This window comes from Patella vulgata, chromosome 1 (genome assembly GCF_932274485.2).
Source record: "Patella vulgata chromosome 1, xgPatVulg1.2, whole genome shotgun sequence".
NCBI lineage: Eukaryota > Metazoa > Mollusca > Gastropoda > Patellidae > Patella > Patella vulgata.
Window position 1 is genome coordinate 22501659 of NC_065879.2, and position 22039 is coordinate 22523697.

General features: G+C 35.1%; 1 protein-coding gene across 1 annotated transcript; it reads right to left on the reverse strand.

Annotated features, from left to right (window-relative positions):
• Positions 1-540: 540 nt before the first annotated feature.
• On the reverse strand, positions 541-15224 carry LOC126826585 (uncharacterized). The gene is made up of 2 exons (XM_050555590.2): positions 14946-15224; positions 541-4771 (listed from the first exon to the last, which is right to left on the reverse strand). The coding sequence occupies exons 1-2, from the start codon at positions 15010-15012 to the stop codon at positions 3852-3854; spliced, it is 987 nt and encodes a 328-aa protein (XP_050411547.1). The 5' UTR covers positions 15013-15224; the 3' UTR covers positions 541-3851.
• Positions 15225-22039: the final 6815 nt, after the last annotated feature.

A 22039-nucleotide genomic window follows, 5' to 3' on the forward strand; every position in this document is an offset into this window, starting at 1 on the left:
ATATGAGAAATTACGGAAGAGAGGAAATGAAAGGGTGTTACTTTTTAAACCAGGGATACAAGGCAATGTGGATAAATTTTTATACCTATCTGACTGTCGTGAACGACGCATGGTATACTTACGCTTTCTGGAACAACTTAAGTCTGCACACAGATGGCTGCCATATTGAAAAATGAGTGTAGCTTTTGTAATCCGTTTTACATCCTTCATACACACAAAAAGTTTACATAAACTTGTTCGCTTTCATAGACAATGGAAATGGAGGCGCGGAATCAATAGTTATTTAGTGTTTTCGACTAAAATCGTCGATGTACGAATTAAAATGTCGGTCAGCAGCTTCGTGACCGTTCTCAAGCGGCGGAGTCTATTTACGGCAGACAGTATAAGTTTCGTATGTCATAGTTTGAAACTGGCGGTTGGGATATTCAAAGTACAGCTTCGAGGTGTTCGATTATTATCACAGACTTTCATGTCACTTGAGTGCTGTTGAATAAATGATATATTACATAATTGCTATCACATAAACCCAAACACATTACATTTATTTGGACGGATTTAATAGAATTAATATGTTGTTGCATTCTGTTCAAATTATTCATAATTACTAATAGAATGTTCACGCTTTTAACAAACAAATTTGTAAATTAACAAAGGAACAACAGATTCGTCATGCGTTAATTAGTACAAACATATTAATAAGTATCACAGAGTTTCTTGAGTAAGTTCAGATCAATATATGATAATTCATTTCTATAGCAGTCGACGCTTCACATATTCCTTTAACAGACATTAGAAAACGGACAAGTCAAAAAACATATCCTGGGTTGTTAACATATACATGTAACACAACCCCCCACCTATTACCGATTGACAGTACCCAAAGACATATATACGAATATTCTGGCCAATTATTCTCTTGGTTGTGATTGGGCAACAAAATAGCCTTTTGTTTAATCATAGTGCTGTGTAATTTCAGATTCTTACACAGCTCCATCCTCTGACCAAGTATATCGTATGAAAAACCATCATTCCGTTCGTTTTGTTCTAATGTTCGTCTATTAAAACAGAGAGACTGGGTAACAAAATGGCGACCATGATTGCAGTTGTCCAGACCTTCTCATTGGCCCTGGTCGTACTAATGATATATCATTAAATACACGTCTTACATCTTAGCAGTAACTGAAATTTCAACATTTCCGTCAATGTATTGAGTGTATAATATCGTTGTCATGTCTTAGAACATGCTTAATAATTGTCTTCACGGTTGATAATAGAAAACAAGGGGCGCAGTAGGTGGAACATAAGTCTTAATGTCTTACCATATATCGATTAACTACAACTTACCTTCCAAGAAATCTTTTAAGTAAATATGCGATTAAGACCCACAGATGTAACTTTTTTACTTGGCGTTTTCGTTATATTTTTATTTGAAATAAGGATGTTGCAGGATGGTACGACACAACATTAAATAGAATGAGGTTTAATGTCTTCCGTCATTTTGTGACAAAAAGGTGGTACTTCGCTTACTTCTATGGTTACAAGTGTAATGCTAGGTAGGAGAATTTTGCCCGGACACCCGTGTTTCCGTCTACTTTTTCTAAATTTTTAACTGTCAAGGACTCTTTACATGCACGCTGATGCGTATACGGGCGTACCACGGTTTTTCGACTTGCAAGCCACACTCCTGTCAAGTGGAGACCCAAAAATATCTAAGATTATTCACGGCCTATGACTGAATTAATCTTTTGTAATCTGCTTATTGCGCAAGTTCTTAAATATTTGAAAGTATAAACGTAGTATAGTAATAAAATACATAAATAGAATAAGCGTGATTATCACAATAACTAGTAACAATTGTAAAGACAAAAATATATTACATAACAATATACATCATATGTGGTTTAAATACACAACAGAAACGTAAACAAGAAATAATGGACGGAACATTAAACTGTTATAAATTCTAATAAAAGATATTATATAGTCGATAGAATAAAATCGGATATTTATTCTATTTTTTAGCAACATAATTAGTGATTATTCAGATTAAAACATAATCAGATTTTAATTAATGTCACAGAACAACAAATTAGTGATTATTCCGTTTTACACGTAATCAGATTCTTATTAATTTGACATAACAACCAATTAGTGATTATGCAGTTTTACACTTAATCATATTCTAATTGATTTGACGTAACAACCAATCATTTATTAATTAAGTTTGAGACATAATCAGATTCTAATTAATTTGACAAAACAGCCAATTAGTGATTATTAAGTTTTACACCAAATCAAATTCTAATTTAGTGATTAATTTCATGTTTACGCCTAATCAGATTCAAATAAATTTCAGATAGCAGCTAATTAAAGATAATGGACAAAATACTAAAACGCAATTATATTGGTTTTTACGCTTTTTCTTACACGTCAACTTTGATTCTATCATAGTAAATTCGGACATTTTTATAACACACTTATTGATTATTCAGACTTAGACATAATTAGATTCTAATTAACTTGACATAACAACCAATTCAATTTAAATGGGCATAATATTAAAATTCAATTACATTGCGTATTACCCTTTATAATTTCATAAATTACCTTACAGTTCTATGAATATAAAAACTATGTTTCATTTTTTGAAAGTTGAATACCGTGATGTTATGCAATCACGATGATAATTTATTTGAATCAATATTAAACGTGTAAAGTCAATGTGTCACATGTACATGAATGTAAATATCGCCGAACAGACAGACACAATGCACTTACTTCGTATCTGTTTACATATTCAATCAAAAATGGCACACACAAAATGTTACCACTGTTCTAAGTGGGAAATCAACTATACAACATCGCAAGACATGTATTATTTAAGTGAAAGGCACATTATAGAGAATGACTTAAATTCAACACATAACGTATGTTCATTAAAACACCTGATAAGCTATCTAATTATACACTCAGAATACCTAGACATTAAATATAATAATTCACAAAACCGCTGATATGACTGTTTTATTCGTGGATTAAACATGTAATGTAGCGATTCGTTACATGCGATAAATTGTTTGCGAAATCAAAGTGACCTTGTCGATGATTGTTTCAATATTACAGCAACAGAAACAGTTTGCGGAATATCGATAGCAATTAGGTTTTGGGTTAGTCTGACATAATATAACGATGGAGCGGTTAACCATATTCAGTCCATTGATTGATTTTTGTTAAGCTGCAGAACAGCGTAGTTTAAAAAATAATGTATTGGTGTGTAGTGAAATAGTTCATGTAATAAATTGCGTTTTTAATTTCAATAAAATGCACTGGTGTGTAATAGAATAAGTCTTTGTATAGGTTAAATAGTGTATTGTTGGGTAATAATGATCCATGCCACTTATTTTTATCAACTTCATATAAAAGGTTATTTTCATAAGATTCTTAAATGCTGGGTTTTTTTTAAATTATGTAATAGAATCGGTTATTTTCTTGTCATTTTTGGATCAGGAACTTGTTGGGGGCAACGCTCTTCGAAAAAAGCCTAAGGCTCCGCCAATTTAACTATGATCGACATGAAACTTCTTCACTTGCCATGATTGTTCCTTGGACAACTGCGCATCGATTGACGGACTTCATTTGTTATATGACGTCACAATTACAAGATGGTGGCAACAAACTCATGTTTTGTTCCTGGTCCATAGCATGTACGTACTTGTTTTTATAATTAGAGATATTATGTTAAATATTGTACATTTGTTTATAATAATAGACTGTAGGTAGTAAAATAATGGTACGTAAATAAACATTCTCCTGTCATAATATAAAAATATACATAAGCATAAAGGTATGTGTTACTCGGCTATAAATATTAGTTTGTTTTTAGGTTTAACGTAATCTTTTTTGTCACCGCCCATTGAATTAACTCGTAGGATATCAGCAGCTTTTTTAGCCATGGCGAAAGTAGAAAATGCATCGAAACGGGCTAGTAGTTCGTCCTTCATTGCTATGGTGCTTACGCTTTCTCGTCCGGACGGAGATGGTCGTAGGGCAGCTTCTATTAAGTCCTTGTTTGGAGGTCTGAAAATCTTTGTTGGTGGCAAATCTTCATCAGAATCAACACGTCGAACGGGGACATGTTGTCCAATTGGACTTGGTTCATCAATCTGAGGGAACCGTCGACCATTATAAGGCTTTGCAGTTTCGGGTAAGTTTTGTTTTGGTATCTCCTGATTATCCCCGGGTTTTTGTATTTTTTCGAGTGGTATCATGGGTCTATTTAGCGGCGGTACCGAAGTTGGCTTAACATCCGAGGGTGTGACGTCTTCTGGTACCTGCCAAGGCAATGGAGTGCTATTCTCTCTCTCAACTCCTACTTTGACATCAGTAGAGCTGGTATCTATGTTATTAGCTATTGCGTGTCTTGGGTTATCTATTCCGCCATCTTGATTCAAATTATTAGGTTCATTTTGGGTCAACTGCTCCTCGTCTTCCGGTCCTGATAGACGCTGATGTTTTCGTTTTCGAAGATATCTACGACATTTAGCGATGCAATAAATTGAGCTACATCCACCGTATAACAACACGATTACAGGTAGAACTAAATACATGGCCATGTTGTTTTTATCAGAATAAAACGCAGACACGTCTGCAAAAAACCCTTCATCTACTGGTGGTGCACTTTCTGTTGTTGCTTCTGTAACTTCTAACAAATGACGCTGTCCATGTAAGACATTTTCATCCATTTCAATTATTGGGTCGAATAACGGTACACCTGAAAATATATAATATAAAAAGAACCCGTGTTAATCAACAAATCAGAGCAAATAGTTCATTCCAGATCCATACGAGAATATACGATACAAACAAAAATGGTATTGTCAAAATAAGGCTTATCCGTTAATTAAAGGGCATTAGGTAAGATTAGATAAGGGGCAGACAATTCTCGCTATAATAGATAAAAGGTAGATGATGAAAACAAAATATGCTAAAGTTTTCAGTAGAACTGTGTCACTCTGAACTGAGATTTTAGCCATTGAATTTTAGGCTAGTCTCGGTCGTCATTACTGACGTTGGTATGATAACAAAGTCTCGATTAAATTATCCATCACAAATTATATTCAAATTCAGTAAATATCGCAGGCTAACGATGACATCGAGAGTTGATTTCGGTCTGGATAAGTTAATTAATGTCCAATTAATAACTTAGATAACATTTCAGTCTACTATAGGCAGATTTAGTTCTTGCATAATGCATGTTTAAGTAGAAAATTTCTTAGCTACCTTGCTAGATATACGTATTAGAAGTGGCACCATAAAACGTTTAAATAACTGGTATTTAATTTTAAGATTCGCCTGATTTCTTTTTACAAACTCTGACAGTTATTCAACGGTTCCCACACAATTGGTGTCGGTTGGTAGGATTAAGCCTAATCCAACTTGTGCATGACACCAATTTTAAACATCGAGTGTTTGGTGTTTTTATTCCCAACGCCGTAACCTAGAGGGTTACCCCCATATTCACGTTGCCCAGGTCCGGGTTTTAGTCCAAAATGTGATGTTATACTTGCTACTGAAAGCACACGCAGTTCCATCCCCTATTCCTTATCTAGATAAGGTTGGAAATATTATGCCACAACGTTTGCTGTAAAGGCGTCTTTAATGTACAAAGTAATAAATGACAGACTGGCGTCATGGTTCTAGACTCAAAAACAAGATTATTTGGTCAGTAATTCGATGTCTTTAGAAGTGGCAGTGAATTGAAGGCAACCCTACTCCTTAAATACAAGTGTGGGATCGAGACCACACCAAGTGACTCAATGACAGAACTTATGGTCTAAAGCGCACGCGTTATAAACCTTTCTGCCACCCCATCTCCCTATTATATATTGTGTATTATTATAGTAAAGTTGTTTTGTTTCCCTTTTTTTCTTTCGAAACATTCATGTTATCATACGTGCAGTGAGTACAGACAGAATGGGAATTACGCAATATTACCCGTTTGCATAAAAGTATCATTGTGTTGATTGGAAGTATTATTTATCAACCTTTTTTGCAGGCATGATTGTGTATCGATTTGTAAAGAAATATATATTCTTAGATCACTGTAGAGTTCAATTTCAGTAGCTGATTAAATAACGAGGCGTGCAATCGACAGAGATGAAACCAACAACCATTTTTGAAAAATAATAGGTGAATAGTATATTGTTATGATATGAATGGTTAGGAAAGGGTGTGTAACTGGTAGATTTATCGATATGTATAACATGCCATAAAAGCACTTGCTTAGAAAATCCGTATTTAAATCGAAGTGTGGGTAAAAGCATTTTATTTCTTTAGGTTTCATGATTGATTTCAGATATGGATCTTTCTCTGGCAATTTCGAATACAATTTTGATGACTAGTTTGGTGGTTGACGGACAGGGCCATAGTTTCCGCGGATCTTTAAAGTTAGGGAGGTTTTCACTCCTGACAGACCTTATGTTATCCATTTATCGAACGTTTAATGCGTTATCTTTCAAAAATCCGTCTTCATTAGCCCAGTCGGAGCAGAACAGTAGGACGTTAAACCCCATTTCATTTCTTTCAAAAATACACCGCGAAGCAATTTAACAACATTATACATTCATGCACACTGTTAAAGGAGAAGTCCTAGATATACTTTAGCTAAACTGGTTGATTTAGGGGCGTGGGGGGGGGGGGCGATTGCAAAACCCTGGCCCTGTGTAGATGTAAGGTCTATAAAGCCAATACTATTTCAATTAATCCAACCTTTCTATTTCCACATGGGTTGGACATAGTCCATAAATTCTCCGCGTTCTCCGCGGTATAACCGTGTCTATATACTTGCCGATGTTATTGTGGTATACGATTACCGTTCCGTTTAGTCACTCTAGCCGTCATTTCACAACAGCTAGAAAATTTGATCAGACCAAGACATATTTTGGCATTTGAATAACATTATTGAACCCACTTTTACTATCCTGTGAAATCCAGGACCCCCTCTTTAATTAAGCATATTACGTTAACGTGGTTTGAATAAAACTACAATAGCATTTCCAGATTTTTTTTAAAATTAACATAGAACTGTGTCTTGGTTACTGCGATTTTACAACAAAACAGAAACCTAAACTGAAATACATTAATGACAAAATCGATGCCCCTATACCTTAATTACATTAAAGTGTTGTACAAAATTTCTAAGCATGTCCTTGCACATTTGATGCATGTTTAAGTTGTTTCGTTACCTTGCATACTGATGGTGGTTTTGTATGGTAAAATATCTCTCTCTATATATATAAAAAGATTGGGAGTGATAATACAGAACACAACACACAACAATCCAGACATTGACAATAGTAAATCAGGTAGAATAATTTAAGTGTAATCCCACAGGATCTTTGTCTGTTTGTGTTCTGAATTCAATTAAAGATCTTAGATAAAGGTATATGTCTCACCTTTCACGAATGACGTCAATTGTTTAATATGGATAAAGTGGGACTGTTAACATTTGCTTGTCAATTATTTCAGAAGAAGATAATTAAAGGGGACATGTACCCCGAAATTGTCTACAAGTAAACTCATATTTTGATATGAGGATGTATCTAATAGTAAATGCAGGAGGACCGCACTACACGTAAAACAAAAATCTACAAGATAAACCTTCGGACAAGACAGAAAATAGACATTGCACCAAATAAACAAATATCAAATCAAGTGAATAGATCCGGGGGCCAGCCGTAAGCGTCCACTGCGCTGTACAGTCCCGGGCCTGTAGTGACACAGACTTCACTCAAATTTGAAAACAATCAGTAATACAAAAAAGACGTGACAGAAATAATGCGACCGATCTTGACAGTGGTCGTCTCCTCAACGCTTCAACGTTATGGTAATTTGTCCATTCTACAACCTGAAAGATGAAACTAAAGGCCAAAAACAAAAATACCGATGTTAACGATTACCCGACCTACCCTATTTGTTTTAGCCCAAACATTTCCCAGGTCCAATAGATGGTTCCGGGTAGACATGGATTACCCACAATTCTTTGCGCTGGCGTCATCTTGTATGGCAACTCGCGGTAACCATATGTAGGGCCTACGCTATCTTGTATTTGTGGCTAGATATAATTGTTACGGTCAAATCAATTTTCGTCAAGGTCGCTGAGATGTAAATATAAGGTTAGGGCATGTGATTGTTAGCGAGCTTGTAGTTTAGGTTTAGGGCAAGCGTTAGGATAGGTCCAGGGTTAGGGTTAGGCTTGAGATCAGCGCTAGCCCTGTTTGCATCTTATGACCTTTGACCAAACTTGAAGTTGGCCTTATCAAATAGCTGTATTAGTGCAGGAATCCACGACAGCGCAAAGAATTATGGATAATTCCTGTCTACGCGGAACAATCTAATGGGTATTTATAAGAGTCCAAATCGGCAATATTTTACAGAATCTTGCAGAGTAATTAAGCTAGAAGTGCTAGAAAATGAATATAAAAACACTTTACGGTATTTAAAATCACACGATAAAGGCGGCTACGTACTGTACTTTATTAAAGAGTAATTTATTAGTTCACTTTGTTCTATCCAATCTTAACCCACAAACCCAACATAAAAAAAGAAAGAGATTTTCTGACCGGCCATCCCTATTTTATGTGGCCACGTATCCGTAAAAACAAGTATTTTTTTATTTTGTCCTAACGTGTCTCATTCATTTTAACCATCTAATTGTAATGGCTTATCCAGTATATGTTTTAAATGAATCAATTTTAAAATGAATTATCCTAATTGTTTTAAAAGGAATTTATCCATTTCTTTTAAAGTGAAATGTCCATTGTATAGCTCTTAAAGCGAATTGGGGGGTTGGATGACCGAATGGTCAGCGCGTGCGCGTTGTATCATAAGGTCTGTCACTGAGTCAACTGGCGTGGTTCCGATACCCCGGCTGTACGTGTCAAGGATTATGCTGCCTGTCCAACCTCGTGAGTTTTCTCCGGGTCCTCCAGTTTCCCCCCACTGCTAAAGACCCCTACGCGAATTATTGAAATTAAAAAAACCCCTCTCTCTCTATCTTAAATTGGATTATCGATTGTATAACAAGTGAATTAGCAGTTGCATACAGGCGCGGATTTAAGCCCCCCCCCCCCCCCAATAGACAAAGTAAGCTCCCTCGCGAGACAAAATGAGCTTTGAATGTTTTGGCGACAGCGCCCCCAACCCTCAGTTATGTCATTATATCCCATCACTATCACTGGTGCGTGGGTCGGGGGCAACAGACTATACAAAATGTTCTGTCAACTCTCACAAGGCAGGTCTCGAGATTCAGTCCCATTTCTGATCCTCTTGTCCACATCAATGGACTCAAATGCCAGGAAATTGACTACAATTATCAGACCCAATCCAAAAACTTCTGATCCTCTCGTTCACATCAATGAACTCAAATAGCAGGAAATTGACTACAATTATCAGACCCAATCCAAAATCTTAAAAGCTCAATTACATATTATACGTCGCTATCTGAATGTTCCTCTGTCACTATCATATTCACAGTTGTAGTGAATCGCCCAATTAGTAGTACCACGAATACGAGTGTGATCGGGTGACAAACTGTACAATGTTCTGTCAACTCTCACAAACCAGACATAATTGACAGGCAGGTCTCGAGATTCTGTTCCTTTTCTGTTCCTCTCGTTCACAAGAAAGTGTTACCACCAATGGCCTCAAATTGTTTTACTGTCAATACAGTGACTTATCCAACATAATTGTTTTAAAATACTTATCTATTGTATAACATATTGTTTTAAAGTGAATTATCCTTTGTATATCATAATTGTTTTAAAGTGAAACATCCAATGTATAAACTACTTGCTTTAAAGAGAATTATCCATTACATATCATAAGTGTTTAAAAATAACTTATCTATTGCATAACCCCATTGTTTTATAATAAATATATAATCTTATTGTTTTTAATTGTTCGAAATTATCAACTCATTCCTTTAGAAAAATAAGAGACTAAATAAATACATTTACAATCATACATGAATCGAGGAAATAAGATTATTGACGTTTTCATCTAATTGAATGGTGTTTTTGTTTTTATCAGACATCCATGAAATCGATATTCGAAAATTGTGTATTTTAAAAAGGACAAAGCCGTTCGATTTAAGTCAAAAGTCAAAAATACAGTTCGATTTGAATATAGTTTATCGTTTGATAGGTATGGAATGTATATACGGTTCATGACCTATTAAAAAAATAAAATTAGTATTCAAAATACTTATTGTAATGGTTCAGAAGGTAACGAATGAGATGGGAAGATTTTAATAATCTGATCTTTTGAAAAACAAAATAATTGGTTAGATAATTAGTAATATCGTATCTTTAGATATTGTTTATCATTTATAAAAAATCAATAGAAAATATTAAAGAATGTCAGAAACCCTCACTCAGTTGTAAATACGCCATGAGTCGAAGGTTTCTGGAGCATTAGCAATCTGATTACAATACAGATCTATATTTCATTTCGTTTTTTTATAGTTTCGATGACCTACACTACACGAAGATCTCACCGTTTGTAGCGATAGAACGCGTTAGAGGTCATACGAGCGCTTTTGACCCTATGACGTCAGACATTTGATTAACCAATCAGCATTGATATTACTACTGGATTACCCACAGTTCCGTGCAAAACACGCCTAAAGCTCGCCTAACAGACCGTTCATTGGCTAATAGTTCACATCATTCAGAACAGGTCAATGATAACAACTCTTCCATATCCTAGTGTAGTTTTAACTATAAAAACGAAACGAAATAGGATCTGTATTTTAACCAGATTGGGAGCATTATCATCGCGTTGTAGTCTACGAGGTTTTTGGATTCAAAGGCAATCTTGATTTTGTCATTTTCAAGAGAGATGTGGATGATCAAACACAAAGTTCAAATTATTGTAATGTTGTTAAAGTTTATAGGACAAAATTATGTTTTCGACACACTTTAAATAATTAGATCTCTTTATTTTGGGCGATTAATAAAGTGGTCAAATTAAATATATTACGATTATGATTTATTTTTAAAGGTGGATATATTAAGTCTGTGGATATTCGCTGAAAAGAAAATTTAATCAAATGGCGTTTTCCCCATTACTGATTGTATCATCACATCAGTTGTAACACATGTTACAATTTCGCTGCTTTAAATGAAAATTAAATTTGCAAAAAATAATTTTCTGGATATTTTTTTTTTTTATCTTTAAAATGATATTATCCACGGAAATGTGATTTAGTTCAATACATCGAACGGTATAAATTAAGTGGTACAGTTAATTTTATTGTACACTGGTGGCGGAATGAAACATTTTGGTCGAAGACAATCCTATATCGGATTAACGTGGTTTATTGGGCGTTTTATATTGTTCATTTCAATTCTTGGGAATTATCTGAAATCGATTGACGTGCTTTGGGGACATTTTAGTTGTTTACTTAGTCAATCGTTGAGAATACTCTGAAACCGACCAATTTTATTTACTTTAAAAACATGGTTGACAAGAGATTGAGAAATGAAAATGAGATGAAATTAGGTTTAACATCCTACTTGGTGGAATTTTTAAAGTACGTTTTTTTGTCAAGAGTTCAGAAGCCTCGGTTTGAGACTTTAACTGGTTTGGTTCTATTAAACCTGAATATGTATTGTTTGGCAAAGGATTATTAATATTATTCAAGTAGTTCTAACAATTGCGATGTTAAGCACAGATAATGTCATTGTATTCAATGTGTTCAATATATCGTTGTCTTGGTTTTTTTTAGATACTAATGTTGTTTTTTATCGCCTTTTTATGACATGGAATGTTGAATAAAATTGATATTAGAAGTGATGCTGCTAGTACTTCAATAACCGTAATTGATTTTCTTGCAGTTTCACAAAATTTGATCAATATTTGTTCTAAGTTAAATAAAACTGAAACAATAAATATCGATTTTAAAAACAGTTCTTTGTTTCATTCTTTTTGAGGTCTTTTCTTTTTCGCAAATAAGTGGTGTTGAATAAAGATTATTAAAAATCATACGAGCCTTTTCTTCGCAAATCATAACACTACATATAAAATGTTATCAGTTTCGTAAAAATAGGATTTATTTACATCAGGAACAGAATAGGAAACAGTAGCATAAATACAAAGGACCATACATCAAAAATTGACCCCCTCCCTCCCACCGGCAAGGCAGCGACTGGACTTGGGTGGGTCCATAAGCTCGTTTCAGCTCTTCTCCGCTCCAAGTCTCCCTTTTTAGTCTCTTCATAACCAAGTCTCTTTAACTACAGAAAATACATGTCTTACATGTCTTCAGACAGGTATGAAAATGGATACTAACATCTTATAAGGAACTGGGTCTAAAACACAATGTCATCACTATACATGGAGTTTTATATACCAGATGTTATCGTATAGCTGACTGTGTGATTTCTATTTAATGAACAGTATTGTCAATAACATGTCTGTAATTAAAACACGAAATATATGCTTATGTCATATACCATCAAAAACAGGTGGGGTTCAGTGGGTTAAGTGCATCTAAATCAATGTTAATATTTTCTATGATACAATATAGTCTAAATTTGATAAAAGGTATATGGAGGACTTTGTCACAAAATCCACGGCTTCTAAATGCAAAGTGGTCGCAAAAACTATACACTCCTCGCATATGTCAAAAATAAAATGAAATGGGTATTATATTATATAAATATAAATTTCCATTGGTATCTACAATGGTATTTTAACGACTAAATTTCGTACATTAGAGTTCATATAAGTTTTCATCAAAGTTTTATTTCCAAATGCAGCACAATAGCTTGAGGAAGTGTGGTCAAATTAAAGGGATGTAAAGGAAAATACCAAATTATCGTTAATATCGAATGTAAAATGTTACTTTTAATATGTTACTTGATTAAAATGGCCGATTTTATTGGATATTGCGTTGATTTGGTTTACTAGACGAAACGTTTAAATTTATAGATAAATCCAATGTTAAGATATGAACGATATTATGAGCCACTGTCGATTCAGTAAGCCAAAATGGAAATTAATATTTGTAAACATCTTGACATCCACTTTATATCTTGCAACAAAATTTTAATTGATTATTATAGCTTGCCGCATCACTAATCCTAATACCTTAATGCTTTCTTTTGACTTAACGGTATTGGTTATTCGTAACGGCTGTAGGTATTGGTTAGGTTTAAGAATTCGGGGGAGAGGTTACTGTCCTTCAGTAATTGAAATAGAAATAAACAGTTCACAATTATATGGAATATAATTATTGCAGCATTGTCATCCACAAGTATCATAAGGGTTTTTTTACCAGGACATGACCCCTCTCTTGGAATCGAGTGCCGAAGATCAATATAGAATGCCTTATATCTAATAGGAAGATGTGTATTACAAAGTGAGTACAAAGTTTCGTACATATGTTTCGGGTGGTTTATGAGATAATATGCTCTGGCAAAATAACGCAATGGTCAGAGAGTTTGTGATTGAGTAATTGCTGCATATCTATATAATATTATTAGTTGCGAAACGTTCCTTTCTAAAATTACACAATAAATCATTACTTAATGGCAATTCTTAGACCAATTAAGCGCCCCCTGGCACAAAGTCCTCTCAGACCCAGTCCCCAAAAATTAAAAGCCCAGTTACATATTATACTTCGTTATCGATTCCATTTTACCATCATTCCGCGGTCTTATACCGTCTTATTACTATCATATTCACGGCTATAGTGAATCGCCCAGTTAGTGTAGTGGCACTAGTGAGTGGGTCGTAGTGCCACAGACTGTACAAAATTAATGTCAACTCTCACAAGACTTTGCTCCAATCGATGAACTCAAATGCCAGGAAAGTGACTAAACTTTTCAGGCCCAGTCCCAGTCCCAAAAAATTAAAAGCTCAGTTACATATTATACGTTGCTATCTGAATTTTTTTCTATTCCATTATAGCACACTGACAAACTTCTATAAGAATGGTCAAAGTGTCCATAAAAATTCTTTTATTTTTATTTTCGAAAAACAACCAACCTTGTGAACGAGAAATTTCTGAAACTAGGAAAAATCTTAAATATTAAACATGACACATCTTTATCACATAAGAATAAACATTCGCAAGTTTTGTTGAATTCGGTCTAAAGCTCCTTACTATGTGTCCACAAAAGAATTTTGAACTGACGGACAGAGGTGGTAACAGTATACACCCACTTTTTAGAGGAGTCGTATAAGTACACAGAAGATGAAAGGAAATGTCATAGAGAAAGTTACAAAACAGGGGCAAAACGTTTGAATTATTTTTCTAATTAAAATGGGAAAAAAGTGATAAAACTAGGGATAGAAGCGTTACCAAAATATGTTTATCGGGAGCTTTGTAATGGGAGGCAGCAAGGACATCATGGGGTGTTGGTCGGTCAAGAAAGCAATTCCTATATCTAAAAAAAACTCCATGAACCAGTTTTCGCTTTGTAACTTCTGATTTTGATTAAATATACCCGGAAAAAATTCTGGCCATAAAAGCGTTTACAAGGCTTTGATGAACTAGGGAATAACACTGTGTAAATCCGATGCATGACTCTGAATTTCGATAGTGTACCTTCTTTTGATCTCTTAAGATTTAATATATATGGCCACATAAAATAAGGGTGAATGACATAAACACCCAGAACTTATTTCTTAATTTAAATATATGGATGATTGTGCGAATGAGAGGGGGGGGGGGGGTCTCCGCTCCGCGACTTAAGGCTATAGGTCTCTGGGACCACGGCGTCTTTAAACCACCGTCTATATAAATAAATGTAAAACTAATTGGCTATGAATTTTGACCCATAGCAATACTTTAAAAAAAATGGTACTATTATAAACGATTGTTCTCACTGTTATAATATAGGCATTAAATAATACAGAGTTTTTAAAAGTCAACTCACCTAAACCTGGACCTACTTGAGAATAAATACTTAATAAAAAGAGGATGAACGCTGGTATAACATCCATATTTTACCCCGAACTTTTAAATTCTCTTTTTTTCTTCAGATTATCAGGTAATAATAAGTCTAATCAGTAAAATGTACACTTAAATCGATAAAGTATCGTCTAAAACTATCGAATCACTACTGTGAATAAGTCCTCAGGGATCCTTAGGTAACTTGTGTATTCGGGTTCTTTGACTCCTGTCTCGTATTCAAACATGAGACACAACCGCGTGCGCAGGTAAAAATATTTTATATCGACTAAGTAAAGAATGGTTACATTAGCTGTTAAACTGTATATCGACCGGTTTACGGTACTGCAATGGACGTTGCTTAGTGATAAAACTTATATTGATAAAGTCCCAATATCACAATACATACAGATTCAAACATCCCCTTCATAATCCCAATATCGATCTACATGAGCTTAAACAATGGACTATTACCCAGGGCGGATATAGATGGCATACAATTTTCCGTTAATAGTGAGCCACGGTCGTTGTTGCTATCAATGTCGTGTGATCTGAAAATAAACTTCGTTACTGACTAACAATTATTCTGTCACCTTGGGGCACATCTGTATCGATGGAACGTCATAAATATAATGTCGCAATTGTTCGGCTCTTTCTTCTTTTTTAATAGAATTGTACGTGGGTCTTTTTATCGTTTTTTGTGCTAGGATAAATTCATCAACAGACTTAAAAGATAATTATGGCCTGAAACCATGCGCTAAGACTAACGGTTAACTTATTTTATATTTCTATAAAGCTTTGAAGTGAATATTATTATTTTTAATTATTTGAAAACATAAAATGATTTATTCTCTAATTATTTTCGCAATATTGTCATTTTATTGATCAATAAAACAGTAACTGTGAATAAAAGTTAGTCATTTAATTAAGTTTCTCAATGGAAGAAATTAATTACAACCAGAGATACGAACGAAGCCTTGGTACAGAGGTGTAGCGTGTTAATAAATCTAGTGGGACAATATACAAATTTTGTCCGTATTACAGAATACAGGGAATAAACTTACCCCTACCCAAATAGAAAGTAGTTATACCAAAGGGCACATTGGTCCTGAAACACAACTCAAATTACGACCATTTAAACGTCACTTTCTAATGATCTTTATTGTCTTAGACCGTTTCTATCTAGGAACATTGAGATCAAAATGGTGATGATTGGCCTTACCGAGTACTGCGGTTTCACTATATTGATTTTTCTAATTAAGGCACATTTTTAAAAAAAAAAAAAATTCTACATTAGACCCTTCTAGGAGCCCTTGGTCCACATCGACCAAAGAGAAATGATTTACACCAGTGGAATGAAGTCAAATGAGGTGTAACGACCTACTGTTCTACTCCGACTGGGCTAATGAAAACGAGTTTACGCCATGCAGTGTGTTATGAGGGAAATTTTGCCCGAACAGCGGCACTGCGGCCTGCTCTTATACCAACTGTCAAAGGTTCTTTTATACCTGCATGCCTCGGTTTTTCGTCCCATCCGACCGTTGTCCCCCCCCCCCCTCCCGTCCTACACCACGCCGGCAAATCCCGATGAACTTTCTCGGCCAACGCAGGGATCGAACACGGAACCTCCAGATTTGGGAGGCAACGTCCTACCCACTAAGGGACCGTGACTCCGTACACCCATTTACACAAACCAAGATTCACAAAATTTCATAAATATGCAAATTTGTCCGAAATTATTTGGAAAAATGAAAACAAACAATGCACCAACAAATTGAAACTAGTTGAAAATATGTTCCCTAAAATGATTAGCTGTCAATTGTCAACGGTCTCTATTAGAATAAGAACAGATACTTGGTAAACCAAATTAGATGAATTTTTAACCTAATAATCTACTTTCTATCACAACCGAGTTCTATACATGATAATTCTTTTTGTACCAGTTAAAAACACCTACACTATTCGGGAGGTTGGATGGCCGAATGGTTAGCACGTGCGCGCTGTATCATAAGGCCTGTCATTGAGTCAACTGGCGTGGTTTCGAATCCCCGGTTGTACGTGATAAGAAGTAGGGTCGCCTGTACAACCTCGTGGGGTTTTTCCGGGTCCTCCAGTTTCCTCACACTGCTAAAGACCCCTACGCGCAAGCGAATTATTGAAACAAAATTAAACCATATGTTAGTCCCGAAATGACCTAGTTTGTGTTGAGTGGACGTTAAACCCCATTACTCTCTCTCTCTCTTTCTCTTACACTATTCGTAGGGTTATGAAATTCGCATAATCCCCACAAAACGCAGACCTGTATACCAATACACACAATCCACTTGACCTATAAGTTCACATAATCTGAATACCGATTTCAAGAAGAATATGATAATTATGAAATACGCCCTCCCCTCCTTACACTGTTTAGAATTTATTGGACTGCTATATTGCTCTATTGATCGCACAGTTTTGTCCTATTAAAGACTTTTTTAACTCCAACAATGATTAAGCTTGACTAGATCAAAAATCGTGTTTTATAAACGTCAATAATCTCGTGTAATCATATTGTATGAAGCTGAACGTTACTGGGGCGGTTGCTATACTGGTCTGTACGATGTCAACATTGTCATTTTGACAAACAATCGTTCCTCGTTTTAGATTTCAACTCAATGTTTTACTAAAACAGCTTGGAACAAATAGTCCAAGAAATATTTTCTTATCCGATATACAAATTAACCAACTGTTCTCTATCAGCTTTTATTCAAAGCGTTAATTAGCAAGTTAGAATGCTGGTCAGACAGACATGGAACTATCAGAGTGGGGAGGGAGAGAGAGTACGGTGTTCTATGTTGGCTCATCACCTTGGAAACATTATAGTCTGAGACGCACTGAGACATAAAGCAGCTAAAATGTGATTGTTGATATGCTCGTCATTGTCTGTCACATTCACACAAATGTAATTTGTACGTTAGTATGGTAGATAGATTTATTTGGCACAAGCATGCAACATGATCAATAAAACATTTTTTATAACTAATTTTTGTGGGGAGGGTCACAATGGAGTCCCTAGCTGCAACACAGTCAGCCCCCTTTAATCCAGCCCTTGCAAATCATAATTAATTGAGTGTAGTCGTAAAAATTGACTAAAAACGATTTTGCCAATGATCAAAAAAACTTTACAAACCCCTGTAACGTCACAATGGCATAATTACACAACCGGATGTGTACTCGTTATAATAATTTGACCACCGGACAGAACCAAATATGTAATATGAAAAGAAGTTTGTTGACTTTACTGATGATCATTACCCTAAGTTACCATACCCGATAGACCACTCACGAAAGGCTTTTTAATACGGTGGCGTTGCTTTTTTTATGGTGCATCGTGCGACATAATTTTTAATGGCCGAAATAGAACACCAAAGCAATGTATGTTTGGACTAAACATTTATTTCTATTTGCGATAATTACTGAAGCACATAATAAGTGATCAGTAAAATGATAGGCAAATGAGTATAAATTTTGTTGTAAATAATTCATTAGAATTCAGTTATTTCTAAATATTATACGCCTTGCATTAGGATAATGAACGATTTTTGTTTATGTAACTATAAAGCTGTTTATACCGTTAATATTAAACATTAAACTAACAAATAATTATTAGAATTGTCATTAAAGATGCATTATGTAAAAGTTAAATCTGCCTATTGTAGGTCTCTATATTTTGGCTTCAAATGTCATATAAACTATTATTTAGACATTTATTCACATGACAAGCCAATAATCAACTCTCTAGAATATCGGATGGTGGAGATTTAAACGGATTAAAAGGCGCCCGCCATTTAATGATTTAATTTAAAAATGCCGAATCGAGGCGAAGTCTCGAATAACAAGTGCCGTTGTTACGATGATAAACAATATATGTCACATTTTGTCAAAATTTTAAACCGTGATAACTTCGCTCAGAATAAAGTAATTTTAATGAGATTTTGAATATATTAATTTTTCATTATCTATTTTTAACTATTATATCTCTTTTTCTAAATCTTACATAACGCACCTTTAATGATTAACAGCCTTGACTAATACTGAATACGAAGGGGGAATACAAATACAACATACAAATATCGCGTTCATTATATGCAACATTAGCTGAAATGGCAACAGAGGGAGCTTACAATTTAAAAAAAAAACAGTGTTAGTAATTTTTTCTAGTTATAATTTCCGCTAAATATGCTTATCCTTAGCTTTGGTAACTTTAAAATGATGTTTATTTATGAAAATACTAAATAACACACTGCCATGCATTGTCAATCTTAGCTTAATCGTTGCATAATCACAATTAATCGTGGTTTATAGTAGACAATAGTGGACGTAAACCGCACCCCCATTGCTCTTCAAAATGGCATTGCGATTAACCAAGATTGCCATCATACGTTGTAGTTATCATGATGCACTGTGATAGTTTAAGACCAACTAAGATACGACTGAAACTTTCAAACAAAATCAAAACCCTACGAATGAGTACTATACGTTATTTCGTATTTTAGAAAAAATCGTATCGCAGACCTCCACACATGTCATCGTAATCGTAATTGTAGCGCATCCTGATAGCGAAAACCGCAGTTTTAGGCTGTCTTAATTCGTCACTTACAACAATAGTTAGCTAATAAAAAGTACATAATTACACCAAAGTACAAGTACAATGAGTTTGGTTATGATCCGATGTGATAATATGTTGATTTCTAAAGTAGTGCATTATATTTCATACCATTATATTATTTTCTCCGTTGTGAAAATAATGTTTACGTGGTTATCTCCCTTAATTACGTCTTAAACCTAAGCATTCTGGAAATTCTGACGAAGATCTGCCCAGAACTGACTAATCAATCATGTGCAATAAATATGTAAGCACTTTTTGCGAAAATACCACAAAACAACATGGACCTTTTTTACCCAAATACTAATTATTCCTGAAAATCACAGACAGTTGGTGAGTAATGCACGGTAATTTACCCCAACACTAACTATCACTGAAATAGGTAGAGTCAGTACAAGTAAATGTGGACCGAAAAACAGACTGGAATTCAGCAGCGACAATAATGTAAGATTACATGTAGACTTATACAAATAAAACACTCATAAGAAGTCAAAAGCCAGATATTTCAGGTTGATACAAAGGTCAAAGGTGAAAATAAATTATAAGAAGGTCTGTGACGTTCGTAGCGGGAACATTGTGTTGAATCTATTCTGCAATCAGTATTATCTTCTTCTTAGGGATTACGTTTTCTTTGTTACCATCGCCACTAGAACCAAACTGAAGAATTTCGGCTGCAGCATTTGACATCCTGAATGTCGAAAGTGCGTCAAAACGGGTTAATAATTCGTCTTTCACATCTATAAGGCTTAATTTATTTTCTCCACCCAGTGACGGTCTCAGCGCGGCTTCTATAAGATCTCTATTTGAGGGTCTGAAAATATTTTGTTCCCTATTCTGCCTACTATTGTTTAATGATTCAACATGGTTGGCTGGAGCAAGAGGTCGGCAATGACTGGGTTGAGCAATGTCGGTCAATCCCCTGGGTAGAGTTGGTTTTAGGAAGTTCCGTGGTACATATCGCTTGAGAATTTCATGGGTTTCAACGGCCTTTCGGTATTGAGTGCAGTTTCTGTTTTCGGTTACTTGGCCGTCTTCGAGAGGTTCTTCTGATTCTGCAGACAATGACTGACTTCTCTGTTTGTGTATGTACCTCTTTAGTTTATGTAAACAGTAAAAAGCACAGCAACCTCCATACACAGACACAATTATAGGCAACACTAAATACATTGCCACGTTATTTTTATCAGAGTAAAATTTCGAAATGATATCAAATAAACTGTTTTCGGTGGTTGTTGTCGAATTGGGATTACTTGATATACGTTGTAGATTGATAAAGTCTCTCTCTAATTGTGTCGCCGGGTTGAATGTTGTGAAAGCTGAAATAAGAAATTTAAGAAATAAATGGAGTTGAACATCTTACTTGTCTGTATCGACTAGGCTAATGAAAATGGACACGCGCAATACAGTGATTTAATAGGGACATTTTTCCCGGACACCGGCGCTACGGCCTACTGTTATTTCGAATTCCAATTGTCATAAGTTATTTTATGTCACGTCACTGCCAGAACTCCGGGCCCTGTACCACTGACAAGGGGAAACCGCGCTGAAAAATCCCGATGAACTTTCTCGGCCACCAACGATAGGGAACCCAAGACCTCCCGGTTAGCGAGGTGCTATGGGGCCGTTTACACATAACCGCACATCAGTTTTAAAAAATATACAAATTCTGACGATTTTCCAATCTAAAATTTGTAGGGAAGGTACCTTTAAACGTTTAGGGATATGAATGATTCATATAATGAAAGATCAATAAGCACTTGATACCAGAGTTTGCTTGTTGTCCTAGTGATATTATATGTGTTTATAATAGCAACTACACATGGTTGTTTATTTGTATTGAGACTTGTAATTCTCTCTCTCCCATTCTTGGTGTATAACATTATGATTTTAACTTTGCAATGACCCTAATCTCTACAATCACAAGCTCAACATGTCACAATTATCTCATAAAAATATCTTTATTTTTTTTCTTTACAGGGTCAGACTAATGCATTGCGTTGGGGAAAGTTTTGTATGTGATTTCTCTAATTCATATCTGTTTATCTGACAGAAAAAGTAAGTTGAAGAGAAAGTTGTTATAACCAGGCGAACTGAACATAGTTTTAGTCTCAAAATTTAGAGTGCTTCTCTACTTATGAACGCGATACTAGACGGTATTTGGGAGTATAAGGAAAGGAATAAGCTTCTCGTTAACACAATAACGTGGTCATTTTAATGCTAATCCTAACCCTAGCTTTGTCCAGACAACTATGTTTCAACCATATTCATTTTCTAACTTTCGCGGGTTCTTATGTTTGCACGACAATGGGTACACGGGTGGACCTCGCTTTTCGTTCCTAATAAAAAATACTAAAAATGTTTCAAGTTCCCCATAATTTTCTAGCATGGTTTCCCCGTGTCAATGACGCAGGATGGAGAGTCTGACAAGGAAAAGA